The sequence below is a fragment of the Haliaeetus leucocephalus genome, unplaced genomic scaffold, assembly GCF_000737465.1.
Source record: "Haliaeetus leucocephalus isolate CR32 unplaced genomic scaffold, Haliaeetus_leucocephalus-4.0 Scaffold228, whole genome shotgun sequence".
Classification (NCBI taxonomy): domain Eukaryota; kingdom Metazoa; phylum Chordata; class Aves; order Accipitriformes; family Accipitridae; genus Haliaeetus; species Haliaeetus leucocephalus.
Window position 1 is genome coordinate 342,094 of NW_010972664.1, and position 17,777 is coordinate 359,870.

General features: G+C 35.6%; 1 protein-coding gene across 1 annotated transcript in view; it reads left to right on the forward strand.

The window, feature by feature from the left end:
• TMPRSS15 (transmembrane protease, serine 15) overlaps positions 1 to 17,777 on the forward strand; it is a 159,488-nt gene that overhangs the window by 85,961 nt on the left and 55,750 nt on the right. The window contains 1 exon segment of the mRNA XM_010567628.1: positions 16,157 to 16,257. Coding sequence (XP_010565930.1) covers positions 16,157 to 16,257 — 101 coding nt within the window.

Here is a 17,777-nt window from a genome sequence, read left to right on the forward strand (position 1 = left end):
ATGCCTTTTTCTCTTCCTTTCTTTCTTTCTTTCTTTCACATAATTTTTAACTTCTGTAGTCTTGGGCATTTTTAGATTTTAAAATCATGCAACCTTCTACTGTCTTTATTAAGAGTATTTACTCTTACCTGTTTCTTTGGGAAAAAACATTATTTAAAATGAATTCACAAACAGACTGTGAATACAAGAATAGGCTGTTATTCTTTGTAAAATGTGAAAACAAATTTATATATTTAGATTTAGGAAAGGATTATTTTGGTTATTTGATTTTCCCTTTCCCACATCTTGCCTACTGTCCACTATGGCAGAGTACAAAAAGGAAAAAAGGACAGAAAAAGGAAGCTTAGAGGCAAATAAAAAGGAAAAGTGGCATAGGGAACAAACTTCAGAAACTAGTCTTTTTCAGTAGAGGGTCTTAAAAAATACATTGTAAAAATTTCAGAGCTTTATGAAGATGAAATAATTTTAAATAACAGTCATATTTTCACAAAACATCTCTATCAAGTCTGACAGGGTCTACAAATTAAGAAGCAGACATACTTATTAAAATTAATATATTTTGCAAATAAAGAGTATCTGAAGCACTTCAACCATCTGCTTTTCAGAAGTTACTGATATTTGGTAATGTTTGGTTATTTTCTCTATATTGCCTTTTGTTGCACATCATAGAACTGATTTAGAACTTATTCAGAGTAAGACATATAGGGAAGTTATCTCCAAAGGAAGTAATTTCATTTTTCAGACCAGATCAGATCTAATATTCTGAAAATAACAACATGTCTGGACTTACATCAACCATGATATGGGTCTGGGCCACCACTTTTACCTGCAGGCCTAGTAGACTTTAGTGTAGGAGAAAGTAGAAAATTCTATCATGCAACCATTTTTATACAGCGGATATTCTTCAGACATTATCATTGTTATTCCACACTCTTTGTTATCTTATACAAAACACTGTAAAATAGAAGTAGAAAGTAGATTAATAGTAGCTTAGCACATATAAGCGCCACATTAAGTACACAGCAGGTATCTTGTGCCAGCACAGCATTAGGTTAGGCTAACTGTAAGCAAGATGACCAGGAAACACTAGAGATATCAGAAAGAGGTGAATTGGAGCTCTCCACAGGTAAAAAGGTCAGAATAAATAGCCTAACTGCAAAGTAGCTCATAATTTACAGCCTATAAACTTCTGTGATTCCCTATATAGATTTAGGTAGTTTTGTATTAGTGCTTAAGATGATAAAAGAAAGATCTAGCATGACAGTATTGGTCTGACCATGAGATTTGTTAATGCAGGGGTTTGTATCTTCGTGACACTTTTCAGAACTGAGCTGTTAGTTAAGAGTTTCCCTCCTAGGAGGTTAAAATTCCCTACTACCAAAGTAGTGTTAACTGAAAATAATCACTTTTCTCTTTTAATTTTTTTCCTTTTTTTTTCTTGTCATTTAGTACCCACAATGTCACCAGCTGCCACCAATGTGTATGCTTCATATCATTGTATTAGATGTAATGGTTATCATATCTACTTCCTTGTTACTTATTTACTCAGTACATTACATCATTAGGTTAAGTAATATACTTTTTACCTATTGTACTGGGTCCAGCTGGGATGGAGTTAACTTTCTTCATAGCCACCTGTACGGTTCTGTGTTTTGCATTTGTGGCTAAAACAGTGTTTCTAACTCACTGATATTTTGTCTATTGCTGAACAGTGCTTGCACAGTGCCAAGGTTTTCTTTTTTTCCCATTCTGACCCGCCCAGTGAGGAGGATGGGGGTTGGTAAGAAATTAAGCAGGGACAGAGCCAGGTCAGCTGATACAAATCCATCAGAGAGATATTCCATGCCATATAACATCATGCTTAGCAATAAAAAATACTGTAAATGCTTGTAACTAATCTTACCGGGGAGATATCCTTGAACCTTTCTAATTCTTTGCTACTGTTTGGAAGTAGGGGTGTCAACAAAAGAGTGATGGCACCTCTGTATGTCAAGATGAGTCACTGGGTGTGAATGTGTTTGTTCATATCCAACTGTACTGCAGAGATGGCATTCATTTCAAGAAAGTTACATTCAGGAAAGGAAGTTTTGAGCACCTTTTCGTAAGCAGATCACTTCTTGTTGAGGATTTCTTGGCTGGGCGAGGGCATGTGAGCAATCCAGCCTTTAGCTGGGAACGAAGCGTAAGTTTACAAAGTGCTGAAGTGGACAAGGACGCTGTGTTCTTGTACGCTGGGAAAAAGGAAGATAAGAAGAGCCTGACAAACAACTCCTGGATGCCGAAGAATAAGTAACTGCTGGACACCTCGTGAAGAAGCTTGAGCAGCCAATAGAGGATAAGATAGCACCGCGTGAAATGGGGTATTGTACCAATTAGAGTATTGTATAAGGTGCATGCATAAGTGCATAAGGTATATAACTGTGCTAAAAGTTGTAGTAAATGGGCTTCACTTAATCACATTGGTCTGTGTGTGATGTCCCCTGTGGATCCTACGCCGCAACTTCTGAGCTAAGTAGGGTCCAGATCACTGGAACCAGGCTCATGAATCACAGGCAAATGTAGTGCTCTGACATGTTTAGCAGTTGTATCAAGCTTTCCATACAAAAGTTTCAAGGTGAACATGTTGCTCATTCTTCACCAAGCCAGGATAATCCAAATTCTGTTGAAGGCTCAGTAAACATGTAAACTTGGGATCGTTACTGGGCTTGTATGTAGAAAATAAAGCAACACAATATATGTATATAAAGTAGGCTTTTAAAAAACACAGGACATGAACAACTTTGTCAGACCGATGGCCCATCTATCCAGGTAATCTCAATAGGATACTCTGTCTCCCAATAGGAGATGCCACTTAGGAAGCATGCAGAAACCTGGTTACTCCCAAACCTAATAACTTCAGTTGCCCTCCTCTGTACCCTTCCTAAGTCTGCTCTGGTATTCTTCAGATACAGAGAATGGAAACTTCCCATTCAGCAGAAGCTACACTCAAGATGAGAGTGCCCAAAGGGTTTTAAGTGACGTTTTTAGTAAATTTTAATGAAGTCCTCTTTATTGTTGCCATTAACCCTCCTAATGGTGTCCTCAATATTTTCTTTGCTCTCCTGGCTGCCACCATGTGCTGAATTGAAAATTTCAGACAACTGCTAACAATTCTCCCAGGACCGTTTTCATGAGTTATAATTGCCACTCTCACCTTTAGCATCATGTAGTTGTATTTTAGATATTTTTTTTTTCCCCTAGATGGATGATCTTGCATTTATCTACACTGAAGGTGATGTTCCACCTTTTTTACCCATTAACTCAGGTATGAGAGGTCCTTCTATAGTTCCTTGTCGTTAGTGCATCTGACAATTACCCAAAGCTTAACATCAGCAGCAAACTTGGAGATTTCACTGATTCCTCCTTTCTTTAGATCATGGTGGAAGAAGCTGTCTAAAAACCAATCCCAGCACCAGTCCTTGAGGGACTCCATTACAGACTCTGCCCTGAAAAGTGAGAATTAAGCTCTCTCCTTTGCTTTCTGTACATAAACCAGCTTTATCAGTCCCCATTAAGGGACCTATCCACCTGTTTTGTGGCAACGTAGTTTCTTTAATATTTCTTCATGTGGAGTCTTGTTAAAGTGTTTTGAAAATTGAGATATTCCCACCATATCCCTTTATCTAAATGCCTATTGACACCCTTACAGCACATATTTCCAAAATACTGACTTAAATATTATGCACAACTGTTTCAAAATTAAAAATGTTTTGTTCATTCAAAAATATAGACATTAAAAAACATTGAAGGTAATTGTTTACATATTCTCCCTCTTACATTTTAAGATTTAAATCAAAAATAATATATTTGTATCCCTGAGTTTATCTACAACAAAATGACTTTAGACTCACAGTTTCTTTCAACAGGTTCTTTTTAAAATTGTGTTTATCAAATAATTTCTTCATTGTTACATGCAAAATTTCACATTACTATAGAGAATAGTAATCAATAAGATCCTTTAAGAAACAAAATTTGTAATAATTAATGCCTGAATTACTCGTAGCTGACAGAAAATACTTTTTGCACATTATGTCACACTTTAGTCTATGCATTTTGGTGTTTTTCAGAATTCGTGAGGCTTTATTTATTTATTTATTTATTTATTTTTCCAGTATTTCTGCTATTTTTTTACCATAATTTGCAGGTTTTTAATCTGGATTTAATTTTTCTTCTAGGTTTCCAGCATGTCCTTATAACATGTTCTTTCTTTAATTTTCATCTTAGTAAATCTAAATCTCACTTGGACAGAATATCTCCTAATTCTCTGTATTTTTATTTTTCACTGAGGACTGATCTTTTCAATGGATGTTATTTATTAGAAATAAGGTGAAAATTCAGCTTTTAAACTTTATTTTTAAAATGTTTTGTCTCCATCTCTGTGACTTTTGAATGAGCAGGTGTACTCTGTTGACTTTCCCTGAGGCAGTGTAAATGCTATTAACTATCCCATCTTCACTGTTTCAAAAGTGTCCTGTTTTTCATACATCTTAGAAAACAATTTAGAAAAATTTTTGAACAAAAATATCTCTAATTATTTTGTTTCACATTATTCCTAGCCAAAAGAAAACAACTGAAATTATACAATAGCAATAAATGCTCTTTATGATTCCATTATCTTTCTATTTCTCAAATTTTTGTATTTTATATAAATATTATTGTTTGTATACTTGTATTATTACACTATTTAATAGGTATTTTACTAGACTGCTTCACCCTGAAAAATTGCCCTTTTTCTTTGTATTTGACTATTCATGTGATCACGTGTGACTGCAGTGAAAATCACTGCTCTGGGAGATTATGCTGCATTCAGCCTCCACATACTCTTTTTCTGAAAACACTACAAAAATGCATGTGATTACATAATTTGACTTTATAATTTATGACTTCCTTTTTCTCTTGGATAGACTTGATCTCAAAGATAAAGTCTCAAAGATGACCAGCAAGAACAAATATTACTGGGGTGGGGGGCAGGGGGAGGAAAATGCATACTGGTACAAGCAGGACATTAGTGCTCCAAATGAAACTGTAAGCTTTTTGAAGAAAGTCAAATGTTTGTTACAGTGTAGGAAAATATTTTATTTCAGAAATAAGAAAAAAAAATAAATAAATAAACCAGATTTATTTTTAATGCCTGTTCTTTTAGAAGGAGTCATCTGTCATGATTATTCTTTGTTACTTATTGAAAAAAAATAGAAACTTGGGCTTAATATTTGTTATAAAAGATGTGGGACTCCACTAATTCAGCATTTACAGATTCTGAATGTTACATCTGCATTGCCCTGCCACCCTAAATCTCTAAAAATTTGTTAGATCTATGGGTCCTTATTCCTCCAGAGCAGAGTGTTGGAGGCCAGTTTCTAGCAGACTGTGCTAAAATCTTTTTGTCCCCAAAACAACAACTCTAAATATATATGGATTTTTTTCCAGTTGGTAGTAACAGAAAAACCTTGCAATATAGTTGTACCCTAACAATGATGCCTTGGAATATATGTACAACTCAATCTAATCTCTGAATTTTAAGTTAAAGATTATTATTTTGTGACTGAAAATAGTTTAATTTTCCATTTATAATTTAAAGAATTGACAGAGGTATGAGAGGGGGTATTACACTCTTTTTTATCAATGGAATTGCCAGCTTGGTTCCACTGCTGTAATCTTTTATTGCTTCTATATGTAAATGAAAAAGAACAGAGATCTCAAACCCATTTGCAGGGCTAGTACTTAATAAGACAAATATTTGAAGGTAAATTGATTCAAAATGAGTTGCTTATGCAAAGTTGGGAAAAATCAATGGGTTTATAGGGAGTATAGTGTACAGAATTTTGGAATTTCTGTGGAAATAACTGACATATTTGTTAGCTGGAAATGCTGAAACTCTTGTATACTTGGATAGCAAAAGTAAGATAGATAAATACAAAGTAAAATGCTGATATATTTGCAAACTTTAAAATTCTTTCTTTTAGAATTATACTGAAGGATCCCTTCCTTTTCCCTGTCCCTCCCTTCCCATGAGGGAAAGAATATTACATGAAATCTGAAATACTGGTCTCATCTATAGGGAATTTTTTGAGGCCTAATTTTTGGCAGCATTGCCATTTGGTCAGTTTCTAATAATTCTTTTACTTTTTGCCATGTTTCAGACTGACTTAGAAGAGGAACTGGTTTTCTCTTTTTGATTTTTATTTTCCTCCAAAGCATTATCAAATCTTTCAGAGTTGATTTACATTTGTATGTAAATCCTTCTGTGCAGAGTAGTCCTGTGTCTCAGTTGTCCAGTTTTCATTGGTTTTTGAGTGGCAATTCTGATTTTTAAATGAAGAAAAATTGAGGCTGAAAGCTTGTCATAGAAAAAAGCCATACAATTTCAAATATCTTTGTTAGTATTTCATGTGTTCTGTTACACTTGATACAAGGCATTTTTTTCCCCATTTTGGATAGACATTAAAATAAAGAAGTCATCAATTGTTTTAACAACAGGAAGATATAAAACTTTTTACAATTCAGCATCTTGGGAGCATTTAAATTGTTTCAAAAGAGATAGTCTTATTTTTGTAGCACTCAAAATGGATAATGAGGAACAATATGAACACAATGACCAAAATTTGAACTCCTGTTCAAATAGACGAGTCCAATTATATGAACGTTTGAGAAAGTAATTACATGCTTAGTTGACCTCCATTTCAAAATCTAAGAGCATTTTCCTCATCCTTCTGTGTTATCTGTCAGCTACTGTTAAAATAATTATAATGAAAAAAATAAAAATAAGAAACCCATTGTACATACTTTATTTTATTTCTCCATCATCTTGTCAAATGTCCAATGTGAAAAGTTAATTTGGTGTAAGAAGCTAAATGGATTATCACAGAGGTCTAACCTGGATGCCTTTCCACATGTGTTTAAAAGAATATAAATTATCTTTTGTTCAGTAGTTATTTTGTGGGTCAAGTACAGAGGACAAAGAAAGTAAGAGTGATCAAATTATTTAGTGGTCTAACTTTTGATCTGTGTTATCTTGTTCAAGGGATCGTGAAAGATGGAGTATAGTAGCTTATTTATCCGTTTCCTCCAAAACAAACACATAATTGTTGCCCTATTGTTACATTAGATGTAAAGTGGAATTTTTCAAAGGATTTTGCACTGATGTAATACTTCTTCTACAAGTCAGGCTCAGCTTCTACTGAAAGTTTTACCACAAATTTCAGAAGGAAAGGAGCAAGACTGAGGCTGAATGTTTTTGGAAGGATGTGCAGAGTATTTTTAATATCAAGAAATGTCATGCTGTCAAAATGCTTTGTAGTGTGCATATTTAGGGAGAGCAAGCTTATGCTTATGTTTGATACACTGAACACTAGGTAAATGCTTATCAGTGCTCTTTTACAGCTTCTTTGGCCTCAGCTTTCTCCTCATTTTGTCCATATTTATATGAGTAAACTCCAAGGATTTCAGATTTACTTCTTCCTATCTTCTCATTTAAATTGAGTATTCTCTGTCTGACCTGTGTACCTGATTTTCCTTTGCTCTGGCTGATGTGGTCAACCAGAAATAACCCCTATGAGGTGGTAGCAAATGGCATAATAATGGAGATATCTGAGGGTTTGTTTCTTATGGACTGCCTTTCAGAATCTCAGTCAGTTAAGAATGCTTTCACATCCATAATATAGCTACACAGGAGTACAAATATTGCATAAACCATACAGATTTCCCAAATAATTCCAAAGGATTAATACAGACAAACTGTCTTGGTCTTTGTAGTATTGATTGTATAGGTTAGAAATAGAGATAATTATTGCTTCTTAGGCATTTCTTACTCTTCCTGCTATGGAGATACTTATGGCTAGGGTTTTCCAGGGTTGTAAGAAAAGATATCAGTTTTAAATATGAGTTTGCCTAAAAGAGCCAGAGATTTAGCAAGATGACCTGGAGACTGGGACTTTTAAACCACTTAAATTTCAGAGGAACAGGTGCTATTCCAATTGTTTATAGTTAAAACTTAATGACCTTGTAAGCATATTCAGCTACCTGGTCTGCAGAACAGGGGATAGTAATGCCATGATCTGCAGTCAGCAGGGTGTTCAATAATTTATATAACACTCATGAAATACAGGTCTTAATGCTTTAATTTGTATTTGAACATGAAAATTCCCATTTTCTATATTTTTTTTGAGACACAAATTTTTGACTATGTATCAGGAATAACGGTTTGCTAGCTGGCATGTACAATCTTGGGAAAGGTTGCTGGAGACTACACAAAAAGATGAGGATGCATTTTAATGACAGTTGTTGAATATTTAAAAACAGTATTTTTCCCCATACTTTGCAGAGGTTATAGGTACCATGAAATGGTTTACATAGGATGGAAAGAGGTTAGACTAGCCGGTATCTAAGTCTTTGTTTCACACTTTTTTCTCTTCTGTGTTTTGTGGCCCCTTAACATGCAAAGAGATACAAAGTTTTTATTCCAAAGCTTCTTTAGAAACAAATATATACTGACAAAAACTTGTGTATCTAGTATAGAAGAAGTAGTTTGCATTTATTCTATCATTCTGAATAAAAGCTAAGGACAACAGAGGAGAACCATTCCTCTGCCATTTTAATTTTCTTTTCAACGCTTCCATATTGGCCTCTAAGACACAAATCTATATGCACAGTAATGTTGCTGTAATTGCTTTTATTCATAGAAACTATTACATTGTGGTAAATTTACTGCTATTTTCAACTACTGCTCCACAGTGGCTTTTACATCAATTCAGTCAGAGCAGCAGTAATATTGCTACTTCATCTTGACCTTTGTCTTTTACCTGCTTATTATGCCATTCAGCATTATCAGTTGAGTTAAGACTGATTCTTTCCCATGTGTGCCATATCTGTTCCTGCCTCTTCCTATTTACTTATCACAGTGAACTTTGCGCTGGCATGCTCTTTTCATTACTCAGACGGTTCATGCTATTTTGTTTTGTTCTGTTCTTAGCCTCCACTAACTAGTGGTTTTTTTATTAATTGCTATTATCTTCCCTTTGTTCCCATGATCCATGCCTTTTTTCTCCTAATAAGAAGGGGGAATATAAGGAAGCACATGCATCTAGGGGTCCAAAACCAGCTAATTCAATATGACCAAGTAACTTATTTTCTGAATGGAAGGCATCATGTTATACTCAGCTTACCTAATTTTAACTACCTAAAAATTAGACATTTATCTTAAAATATTTATTTATGCTGTTTCTTTAGCCAATGAAGAAGGATTGACTGCCTCCAGAAAAAAATTCTTCACCATTAGATATCTAAAGTTGGGTGAAAGTCTTCCTTTACTCTCAGTGCTAGCTGTTAGCTCTGTGATCACTTCTGCTGATGTAAACTGGAGTCATCACAGATTTCCTTTCTGGATACTCTTAATCAGCCCCACTTTTTATTATAATCTATTAAAAACCATAAAACTCTGATTCTGACTTAAAATATGATTCTCTGATTCGGCGTTGGGAACTGCTGGAAAAGTAAGTGAATGTTGAGCTGCAGCTACCCAATGTCAGACAAGGTATTGATTGATCTGGAAAGAAACCTCAGTGCTGCCCTGTGGAATCTTTCTGGATATGTTTAAACAAGGCAATTTATGATTTTTTTGGTGCTGGGTTTTTTTTGTGGGGTTTCATTGTTGCTTTTTTTAAAGAAAGCTCTTCCTCCAAATTGTGGGAAAGGTAATATATTCCACTTCTGCTTTCTGTGCAATTTTTTTTTTTTTTCACCAAGCCGGTCTGAAGAATTACAACTGCTAATGACAGCAGTGCATTTTTAATTACTTTCCTGATATGGATCGATTAACATGGAAACAGAGTAGTTCTCAGTTATCCATTTGGGTCATTTCATTGAATAGTTAATTTTAATCCGTATTTCTGAACCCTCTTCAAGGGTGTATAAAATCCATGGGGGTTTTATGCTTTTTTTTTTTTTTCTTTTTTGTTATAGGCTTATTGGAAGTCAGAATTTAATTAAATTGGGAATGCACAGAACAGCATGGATATTAGCTCATGTGATAGGAATCTAAAATGCCTCAGAACCCTTTGTCAGAATTTCAGTATGGTCTTCCATATAAAGAAAATATATCAGTTACTTAATTGCATTCAATTACCCATTACTGTATTATTTTGCACATTACACATCCCATCCGTTTAGTGATCACCCCTAGGAAACTAATTTCTTGTTAGTTGCATATGTGAAAGTATTTTGGGTAGTGTCTTAGAGCAAACACCCTTCTCAGATAACTCCATAAGCGGATCTTCCCGCTCCCAGTAAATCTTCCAATGTGATGAGACCTACCAGACATCAACTCACAGTTTTCAACAGTTGTTATTTCAATATAAACTTAGAGCCCAAATTTGCGGAACGCTTAGGGACTGAAGGCAGATACCACTGTCCAGTTCCCTTCTTTATCTTCCCACCTTCAACATACCTTAGCCTAATGGACACCTACATTACCCAGGCCTCTGAGCAGCTATACTTGTTAAATGACCCTGAAACCAGGCTGGTTTTTTGGTTTGGTTTTGGAGGGGTTTTTTTGTTTGGTTGGTTGATTTTTTAATTAGCTCAAACTGTATAACTTCAGGGGGAAAATGGAAACATTGTTCCTTCATACCTTTCACTTGATTAAAATGCAGGTCTTTCCAAATTCGTTCAATATTTTTGTGTTCTACAGCATAGTTTTTAATTAAATTTAAAGAGAAGAAAATTACTCATGACTTACATGTTTAATACTGTCTGCACTTTTAAAATTTCAGGATGTTGTCCAAGAACCTCAAGATAAGAAATACCAACCTAGAAAACTGAAGATTCATCAAGTCCTCCAAGTTGGATTATACTGGAAATGGGTGAAAATAGGGTTTATAAAAAGACTGTGTAGTCCTCTGCTAAGTCACTGCTCTCCGAAGCTATGTCTTACTGGGTCAAATATGCATGAGAAGATGTTTGACGACAGAACAGCACATTAGTGATGTATAATATGCCACTCTTAGTCAATCAATATTAAATAATGGATTACACAAAGAATCATATATTTTTAACTACTAAAAATTCTGATAACTTATTTAGTAAATGAGGTCCATGTTTTTCATTTCATATAAAGTTTGACAGCTGGCTGACTACTACTCATCCTCAATACAGGCAGTTGGAAGAGTGAAAAGTAATCAACATGTAGGGTTTGGATTTTTTAAATATGGCATGAGAAGTTGTACTTCTGTATGAGCATCCTGTTAAACTTCTTTTTATGATGTAATAGTAAAAATAAGCTTATAGTCTGTTTCTGCACTTTCAATGGAGATCCATTGATTTATTTTTTGCCTCCCTCTATGGAAGTCTGCATAGCAAAAGGGACAAACCATTTAGACTTCTGAAAACAGCTGACATAAAGCTGATTTTCATTTCATTTTGATAGGGGAGGGCAAGTCTGTGTGGGTAACCAAAACATTTTCCCACAGATAGCTAGCTATTAATGGGATGTCAGGCTTTAAATATGTTTGTCATAGACTGGGTATTAGAGGAATTATCTGAACACAACATCCTTTCTATGTTAGCACTCTTTTCACCCTGTGCTGGAGACTGATTGAACAATAAAATAAAAGCAGCCTAATAAGGGTACAAAACCTGTGGAGCTGCAGTTGTAGATGCAATACAAACAAACTAAATTGTGAATCTTTCAGGCTTCTATCATGGCAATGACCTATTTCTTTAAAAATGGTCTACTCTCATATTTCACTAGTATGACTATAATAATAATAATTCAAAAAAAATCAATTATCAATATTTAAATAAGTTGCCATGTTTCTCCTGTTCTGAACACATTAATAGAGTATTTGCCTTCGTACCATTTAAACTATTTTTAAATCATGGTATAATTGTTTAATCATACAGTTCACAAGCTGTATCATAAAACTAGAGCTTAGAAAATAATATGCAACGGATTTCATTAGTTTCCTATTTGCAAATTTTTTGCCAATAGAATTGAGTAATCTGGTTTATTATTTTTAATTTTATATTATTTTCTCCAGCGAATAATTTCTGTGCTGCAGGCTGTTCATGACCTGTGAATACTCACAACTCACAGTAGATGGAAATTCTCTCTAATCTGGTAGTAACATAGGTTAATGTTCACTCTTTTCCTGAATGGATGCCGCCATTTCATCAGTTTACTCATGTAACAAACCAACCAAATCCAACTTTCAAGAGTCCTATCAGTCTATAGAGTAAATGGAAGTGAAAAATAAACTTTAGAATTATAATCAAAAGAAAAAGTATACAGCTAAGACTGCAGAAGGAGAATGAACAGGAAGACAAGTAACTAAATGAGGAATAAAAGAGTCGAAGCAAGTGCAGTCAATGGCTAGAGGGAAGTTTGTAGTTACAGGATGTACTTGTCATTAAGAGACATAGAAATGGCCTGACAGAAACCTCATAAAGTTCAACCAAGTTCAGCAAATACAAAGTCCTGAATCTGGGATGGAATAACCCTATGTACCAGTACTGGCTGGGGGCTGACAAGCTGTTAGGGGTGTCTAATTGCTGCCTTCAGCTACCTAAGGGATGACTGTAGAGAAGATGGAGCCAGACTCTTCTCAGAATTGCATAGTGAAAGCCCAAGAGCCACTAAACACAAATTGCAGCAACTGAAATTCCAGTAAGATATAAGGAAAAAAAAAAAATCACTATGCAGGTAGTCAATGCTGGCACAGGTGTTTTTTCCAGAGCAGTTCTGGAGTCTTCCACCTTGGAGTTATTCAGGTCTTGCCTGGACATGGCCCTGAACAGCCTGATCTAATTTCAGTTAGCCCTGGCTTGAGCAGGAGGTTGGACAAGATGACCGTCATAGGTCACTTCCAGCATAAACTGTTCTGCTTCTGTAATTCATGATTAATAGTAAGCTAGCATTGGCACAGTGTTGAAGTCTTCCCCCCTCATTTTGAAGATTTACAAATGAATATGTGAAATCATGGGTTCTCATATTCTTTTTTAACCAGCTTATAGTACTACAGACTACAATATGTTACAAACAAACTAATGAAAGAGCTCATTTAATTACTATCAGCTCAGTGTCCAGGGCTTGCCTATTAATTATTGCTACCATGACCTTGTTGCCAACTAGAATTGTTTAGCAATTGAATTCATTTGTAGGAGTCACAACTCCAGCTGGAGACTACCCGTGTTAAGTTATGTCCTTGGCCAGACTGTAATCAATGCATATGAGCGCAATATACAACTTGACAATCACATGCAAGGTGCTAGTAAAAGAAAACAACTGAACTGTAAATGCCCACAACTTTTACTTCTCTGGTTAATCACTTCACCATTAGGGCATAAATCAGAATTTAAAATGCAGTGACATCTTTGGGTAATAGTGTTTATCTTTTAACTAGTGATATACAATGTCAATGATACAAATAGTTAAATTATGCAAAATAAGACAGAGGAATGCAAAGTTCATCTGCACAAAACTCCTCAAATTTGTGACAGAAAATGTCTGATTAGGAATAAGATAGGAACAAACTAGTATTGTTTCCTGCAGCATGGACAATTGCAGTGAGTTAACCTTGTCTGGCTGCCAGATGCCCACCCAACCACTTCCTCACTCCCCTTCCACAGGACTGGGGGAGAAAATAGGAAAGGAAAGATCATAGGTTAAGATAAGACAGCGAGATCACTCACCAATTGCCATCAATCACAGGCAAAATGCACTCAGCTGGGGGAAAAATAGTTTAGTTTATTGCCATTTCCAAGTGGTGCAGGGGGATGGGGACTTTGGGGGGTTGCAGTCAGTCCATAACAGCTCCATTCTGCTGCTCCTTCCTCCTCACAGTCTTCCCCTGCTCTGGTGTGGATCCTTCCCATGGGTTACGGTCCTTCAGGATAAACCTGCTTCAGCCTGGGCTCTCCACAGATGTCAGTTCCTTCATGAAACATCCACCTGTTCCAGTGTGAGGTGAGATCCTCCATGGCTGCAGTGTGGGTACCTGCTCCAGCGTGGTCTCTCCAGGGGCTGCAGGGGATCCCTGCTGGGGGGACTGGAGCACCTCCTCCTCTCCTCCCCCTTTCCCCTCTGTGCCCGCAGGGTTGTTTCTCACACTTTTCCCCTCACAGCCGGGCAGCGTTTTGCCCTTTCTTACACAGGCTTTCCCTGCGGCTCCGCCGTGGTGGCCGCGGGGCTGAGCCGTGCCCTGCGGGGGGTCAGTCAGAGCCGGCTGGAACCGGCTGTGTCCGGCTCGGGCCAGCCCCAGCCTCTCCTCACAGAGGCCGCCCTGCAGCCCCCTGCCAGCGCCTGGGCACCTGCACGAAGTCCAACTATCATGTAATTATGTAATTCTGCTAGATGTGGAATAACCTAACATGTATAACTGAGCAAAGTGAGGTATTTAGAGGTATTCTGAACTTCTGTGATAGAGTGAATGTTCAGAAAAATATAGAAAATTAAAACCCTTGTAATGAAGGGTGTTAACATTATTGCTGAATAATCACAAATAGTTACAGAAATACTACTGTGCCACAGTTCAGCAAAGTGTTCAGCAGTACAAATTTAATCTCTTATGTGCACATAAGTATATATATAAACATGCGCACACATTTATATTCAAACATATGTTTGTGTGTCATACACAATATATACAAAAGCAATACTTACTTTAATTCATCTAGCATGATGACTCCAAAATCTCATTCATTTGCAGGATATAGACTGCTCTGTAAGGGCAATATGTTTCAACTGCCCTGAATTTTGTTTTAAAAACTTTGGTTTTAAGTAAACCATTATTTATTGTTAATAATGGGAAATATTACTGAATTTGTTTCATTGCGTTATGATAATACACTAAATCGAGGCTACTACTGTCAGGCCAAGATTTTGATTGTGATTTAGAGTGGTTTAAACCTATCACTTATGTTGCAGATGTTTTCAAATATCTCAGTTCTTAAAGACTGGGCAGAGAACTCTTAAGTCATTCAAGAGTCTTATTTTGAGCCTTTCTAATTTCTTCCCAATTTTTATTATCTCCATTTCTGTCAATTTACAGGTAGCTAGAGCCTCTTTCTTCCAAAGATTGCCTCGGACAAGTTTCCCTTTCCTTTTACAGGCGGGAATATGGCTGGTTTGCTCAGATTCTCCAGTTCCTTAAGGAGAGCTGAGGAATGTTATAGCATAAATCTGGATTTAGGACCTCTGATCCAGAGTCAAAAACAGTAGCTCACAGGGCATGAAACATAAAATCAGTATAACTTCACTCTTCTGGAGCTGATTTACTCAAAAGTTTTGACAGATTAAATTAGTAACAAAAAGTTTTGGACTGGATGGTACATTCTTTGTTTAATTTACTCTTGCTTTATTAAGGTTACAGCACTGGCCATCCACAATGCTTTAATGTTATCAAGGGCTTGCATCCCATGGCACATTTATGCCTGGCAAGAAAATATGAAACGAGCATACATTTCATAATATCTTCTCTGGTTAGTCCTCCAGATATGTGGTCAAAGAACCATGCTTTACACAGATTAAATTTTTACTGCTGAATTATTGTTCAGTGCTGAACACACTGCTGAACTATGGCACAGTACTAAACAACTCATTTGCCAGCATTTCCTATATATATAAAATTACTTTTAAAGAAACTTTTTAAGCAGAATGATGAAAGACAGGCTTTTACTGTTGCCCTCATGACTGCACTTGTGAAGAATTACCAAAAAAACCCCGTATAAGCAGTAAATCTGAAGGCAGTATTTTACATTAATTTTCACTTAAAAGTATCAAATTACAAGAAATAGTTCAAATCCAGTGACCAGCCTTACATTTCTGTGGTCTCGCTTATTCTTTATCTGAGACATAATCTTAAATTCTTCCTTTCTGAAAAGATGTCTTTTCTTTATATTTGCATATCTTGTGTACGAATATGACTGTTCAGGAATGTTGTAAAAACCTACATCAATGAAGTTTTATGATGTAATTAATTTACAAGCATCTCCTATAAATATCTGTTCATGTGGATTATTACCGTCCTTTTCAGGTTGTGTCTTTTGTCAGTCCTTAATTCACACAAGCTTTCAAGACAGAAATGAAGCTGAAAAAATCATCTGATACGAAATATGTTCCTATTAGTTACTATGAAATGTTGTTTGCTTCTCTGCTTGCAATTTTTCTGTGTGTTTGTGTTGGACTGATTGTACTTTCATGGTTATCAATCCAGGAGTTAGAACGAGGTAAGTAGCCAACCTTTATCCTTTTCAGTTCTTCAGTAGACGTTCAGACTTTGAAGCCAGTGGTGTTGTCATTGTAAGTATATTTCATATTTCATGCTATGCTTTTAATGCTGGGGGGAGGGCTGGGGGCAGGGGGGGAGATTAAGTTTTCCTCTTCTCCTCCCCTGGAAATTGATGTGAACAAAACAGGCAAAAATACAAGCAACTGAAGCATGTCCTGAAGCCTTAGAAATGAATATTCATGGTTTAGAATTTGGGAGAAGTCCCTGGAATGCAATCCAAGCTATAAAGCTTTGGTTATTCAATTGCATTCATCAACTAGAGAAGGTAATACGGCAAATTGTGGATTTTTGCTTTTTTCTCCACATATGATGTTTGACTCAGAAAGACATTGATAATCCACTGAAGTCTGTGGGGAGCTTTAGGTGTCCTACATTTCTTGGAACCTTTTCATTTTTATTAAAAAAATATATATTTTAAAGTAATTTATTGGTGTGAAAGAGATCCTGCATTAGACAGACAGCCCCCAGCCCTATGTAAAGTTAAGGTAAAGTCATTCTTAATATTTAGCCAATGCTCACAATGTGATAGAATCAAGCTACTGATACACAAAGTAAGCTGAATTTAAAAAACAACATAGGATGATTTTTAAATGGAACTGAAATTTTGGTTTAAAGGTCTTGTTTATTATAGTGTTTATTAGTTAACTGCTTTTGTCTTGAAACTCCTTTTAGATGTTAATGCCTTCAAACACAAATTAAAAATACCGCTAGTACTGTAACTGGTAAGCAAAAGGCATTTTCTATCAATCATCAGCCACATTAATTCAGGTTTTATCTGAAAATTTCCAGTGCATTACACAGTGAGAAAGTATTTTTAATGTATAATGTATATGTATAATGAATTGCTTTATGCATACCTCATATGCTGTAACATATTAAAAATCAAGATTGAATTTGCAGTAAGGACCAGTTATCTAGTTTCCTCATAAATCCTGCTAGCATTTAATGCATGTATTGGTAAGAAAGGTCAGGTCAAAAATAGTTTAATTAGTCTGACACTAGTGTTTCCAGTGCTGTTATCAAAAACAGTGTACATTTATATAAAAAGTGCACAACATTTAATAAAGTGCAAAGTAGTAATTCTTAATATTTTTAATCCAGAACACACAAAAAACTCAAAATTCACTAACTATTATTCTTCCCATGTATTTTTGTCCCTTGTGTTAAACTTAACTGGACATACCATTGTGCCCTTTATCCATTCACAGTGCTGCTGGAAAACAGCATTTTAACAGAATTGAAAGTAATGAGAATCAAGGACAAATAGTATTCATAAAATATGTTTACAGTTGTAACTATTGTAAACATTGAAAAATGTCTATCACTTTTAAAATCAGCATAAGCAAAATATCTCTGATTACAAAGCAGAACAGAAAGCTAACAGTTATTGTTTTGATGATCTATGTGGAGTAAAAGCTAATGTAATGTTTTTCATTTTTCTTCTATATAATTCAAAAC